The 4,231-nt window shown below is 45.1% G+C and overlaps 1 protein-coding gene across 1 annotated transcript in view; it reads right to left on the reverse strand.

The window, feature by feature from the left end:
- The window catches only part of LOC112072946 (uncharacterized), a 71,319-nt gene that overhangs the window by 37,806 nt on the left and 29,282 nt on the right, over nt 1–4,231 (reverse strand). Inside the window, exons 5-6 of the mRNA XM_024140323.2 lie at nt 254–363; nt 22–200 (exon numbers count right to left, since the gene is read on the reverse strand). Of these exons, the coding sequence (XP_023996091.2) occupies nt 22–200; nt 254–363 (289 nt within the window). The remainder of the gene's footprint in view (nt 1–21; nt 201–253; nt 364–4,231) is intronic.

Here is a 4,231-nt window from a genome sequence, read left to right on the forward strand (position 1 = left end):
CTGTGGCCTGGGACCTGAGACCTGTGTCTGTGGCCTGGGACATGTGTCTGTGCCTGTGGCCTGGGACCTGTGTCTGTGGCCTGGGACCTGTGTCTGTGGCCTGGGACCTGTGTCCTGGGACCTGTGTCTGTGGTCTGGGACCTGTGTCGGTGCCTGTGGCCTTGGACCCGTGTCTGTGGCCTGGGACCTGTGTCTGTGTCCTGGTAACAAATTAGATGGACTAACGGAGAGAGGGCCAGAACGCTAATCCCACTCGGGGTCCTGAGCAGACCTCATGAGGTGGGCGAGAAGACAAAGTGGGGGTACAGGAATGGGCCCCGTGGGGGTGTAATCCCCCCCACCCCGAACCTTGGTGCCATAATCCTGCCACACACAAGAAGGAAAGTGGGTACATGGAGCAGGGAGGGAGGGTGGGAATCCCAGGAGACAAATGCAACCAACACAGCCCACCTGGGTGTGTTGCCTGGTAAAGAGGCTGGAGGAAATGTGTGTTAGATAAAATGTAATTATTAAACTAAACAGTGTTGTTGGGACCTCTTGTTGAGTTTGGGTGTGAATTTGATATTTTATGTGTATGCACTGTGCTGCAATTGTAATGGTTAGATTTTGAAGTGAAATTGAAATATGATGGAATCTCTCTAACCTAAAAATATGTTTTGCTCTATCTATCATCAAAATATATAAGATTTAATAAAAAGATTGTTTGAGAATATATGTATTTTTTGTCTATCTGTAAGCACAGTGTCGAAGCAGCCATAGCCATCGTGCCATAAACCTGATTTGTACTGGAGCACAATCCAACAGATTTTTGGACAGTCTCTTTTGTCCGTCCCCCTGCGCCAAACCACCCCTTTAGGAAGACTGTCGGCCAAGTCTCCTGGAACACACACACATACACTGCGGGCCCTTTCCTAGACTGTGATGTAACAGTGTACCTCTCTGAGTAAGATGTATTACACTGTAGACTGACAGAGAGAGAGAGAGAGAGAGAGAGCATTCCTCCACAGGAAGACAACATTCCTTATTTTCTTTACGATAGCCACTCGACTTTGGATTACACTTCCAATAAATTATTCAGGAATCATTTTTATACAAATTAAAATGGCTTCATGTACACTACCATTCAAAAGTTGGGGATCACTTGGAAATGTCATTGTTTTTGTCTTGTCCATTAAAATAACATTTGTGGGTTCGATTACAGGCTCAAAATGGCCAGAAACAAATAACTTTCTTCTGAAATTCGTCAGTCTATTCTTGTTCTGAGAAATGAAGGCTATTCCGTGCGAAAAATTGCCAAGAAACTGAATATCTCATACAGCGCTGTGTTGTATAAGATCAGAACAGCACAAACTGGCTCTAACCAGAAAACAAAGAGGAGTGGGAGGCCCCGGGGCACAACTGAGCAAGAGGACAAGTACATTAGAGAGTCTAGTTTGAGAAACAGATGCGTCACAAGTCCTTAATTTCTCAGAACAAGAATAGACTGATGAGTTTCAGAAGAAAGTTATTTGTTTATGGCCATTTTGAGCTTGAAATCGAACCCACAAATGCTGATGCTCCAGATACTCAACTAGTCTAAAGAAGGCCAGTTTTATTGCTTCTTTAATCAGAACAACAGTTTTCAGCTGTACTGTGCAAAAGGGTTTCTAATGATCAATTAGCCTTTTTAAAATAATACACTTGGATTAGCTAACGCAACATGCCATTGGAACACAGGAATGATGGTTGCTGATAATGGGCCTCTGTATGCCTATGTAGATATTCCATAAAAAATCAGCCGCTTCCAGCTACAATTGTCATTTACAACATTAACAATGTCTACACTGTATTTCTGATGAATTTGATGTTATTTTAATGGACAAAAAAATGTGCTTTCCTTTCAAAAACAAGGACATTTCTAAGTGACCCTAAACTTTTGAACGGTAGTGTAAATGTTTAAAAAAAAGGGCTGCCTATATGAGCCTTTCCTGTCCCTTCTGTCCAAACCTAGCCTGTTGCTTCACTGACCACTCTCAGTGTCTCCATACACCACCATGTGAAACAAATTAGGTGGCGAGAGACACTACTCAGATGAGGAACAGGGGGAAAAATGTTCTGGCACGCTTATTTGCACGGTAGTCTTTGGAAATACGATACGATATAGCGGCGGAATTTGAGGAAATTCAGGAGAGGAGTCTGAGTAGCAGGGGAGGAGGAGGGAACAGGGGGAGGAGGGGGGATGGAAGGATGGTGATGTCATAGTTACAAAATAAAGCACGTTTTCAGGTGACATTATTACTAGGACCAGGAGTTTTACCAGACCCCAAATTACATTATTACTAGGGTCAGGAGTTTTACCGGACCCCCAGGTTATATTATTACTAGGGCCAGGAGGTTTACCGAAGTTTTTCCAGAACACATACTGAGGGATTGGGTTAGAGTTTTTTTAATCCTTTGCAGGAGCTTTGGTATATAACAGAATAGGTGGGAAGAAGGGGAGGTGGATAGGAGGGGAGAAGGGGATATGGGGAGGAGGGTGAGTGAAGAGAATGGAGAGAGGAGCCAGGCAGGGTCAGATTGTTATGGTCAGGCTCTGTGTGTTTATATAGTGATGGCAGAAAGAAAGAGAGAGCGAGAAAGAGAGAGAGAGAGTCCGCTCTGGCCTGGGAGAGCAGATCCAGATCAGATGAGGGTTAGAGTGGGGCATGGAGGAGAGAGGGAGGAGAGGAGAGGAGCATACAGGTCTGTTCCAGAGGACCTTATAAGGTTTAATCACTACAGAGGTCTCTCTTCTGACACGAGACTACCAGAGGACCAGCTATCCCAGAAACCGCCACTCAGACTGTCCCAGAGGACTGACAATGAAACAATACAACCAACACTAAACCAACAGATATGAGGGTTGCGTTCAACGTCACTGCACATTTAGGAGGGTTAGATTCAATGAGAATTAAATCATTTTTTGTTAAGGCCAAGTCTACTCAATTAGACTCTGATACAAAATAATTTACAAAACAGACCAGAGCGAACATAACAAAACAGAAGAGAGCTCCGTTTGCTATCAGCAGACGTTTTCAGAGGGGTGAAAGGCTTTTTTAACAAGCACCTGTAAAAGGTAATCAGGCGTACCAAACACAGTCAGTAACAGTGCCAGACATTTTGCCTGGCCCCATCGCCGGCTCCAAACGAGGGGAATTGCCTGCAATAATGGACAAATTACACAATCACCCAGTCCAGCCTGGCCATACACACTGATATTATTTTAGAGAGTCGAGGCCACAAAGCCAGGCATACTGTCTGGGAGGAGAGGAGGGAGTTCGTCAGGGCTGTGTGTGTCTGGATAAGATTACACAGACATCTTAACACATACAGTCAGAGGCTCCCACTTCTTTCAGCACAGCCAGTCCCCGTTTGGTCAAGGCCATGATCACTCCACTTACATGAGGTACTGCAGACCAGGCAGATCTAAAAGCAGCTCACTCTGACTTCACAGAAAGCTTTACGGTGCTTTAGTTGATTTTGAATGGTGTGTGAGGAGGTTAACTCTGGTACACAAGTAAAGGGCCATACTTACGGCCTACCATAAGATTTTGCAGAGTTTCCCTTTCAGAGGAGAGCGATCGTATGTGGCCTAAGCAGTAAACGAGACAAACTCCTCCCTCTCCCTCTCCCCATCACCATGTCCCTCTCTTTCTCAGACGATAAAAACAAAGCGTTTAATAACAAGATTGGGATTAAGTTAGGAACGCAACACTTTCCCCTCAAAAAAGCATTGAAGGCTGAAAAAAAACTTAAGCAGAGAGATCGAGAGGGGGAGGGAGGGAGGAGAGACAGAGAGCATGTCTCTCTCTCTCTCGTCTCCTCTCTCTCATCCGTCTCTATCTCTCTCTCTCGTCTCTCGTCAACGTCTCTCTCTCCTCGTCGTCTCTTATCTCCTCTCTCGTCTCTCCTCTTCGTATCTCTACTCGTCTCCTCTCGATCTCTTAGACTCCGCCTCTCTGGTCTCGTCGTCTCTTCTCGTTCTCCTTCCTCTCACCCTCGTCTGCGTCCTCTCTCGCCTCATCGACGCTCCTTATCTCTGTCCTCTCCCTCCTCCCTCTCCGTCATCGATCTCTCTGCTTAAGTTTTTTTTATCAGCCTTCAATGCTTTTTTTTGAGGGGAAAGTGTTGCGTTCTACACTTAATCCACAATCTTGTTATTAAACGCTTTGTTTTTTATCTGTCTGAGAAGAGAGTGAGGACAATGGTGATT

This window comes from Salvelinus sp. IW2-2015, unplaced genomic scaffold, assembly GCF_002910315.2.
Source record: "Salvelinus sp. IW2-2015 unplaced genomic scaffold, ASM291031v2 Un_scaffold2098, whole genome shotgun sequence".
NCBI classification, from domain to species: Eukaryota; Metazoa; Chordata; class Actinopteri; order Salmoniformes; family Salmonidae; genus Salvelinus; species Salvelinus sp. IW2-2015.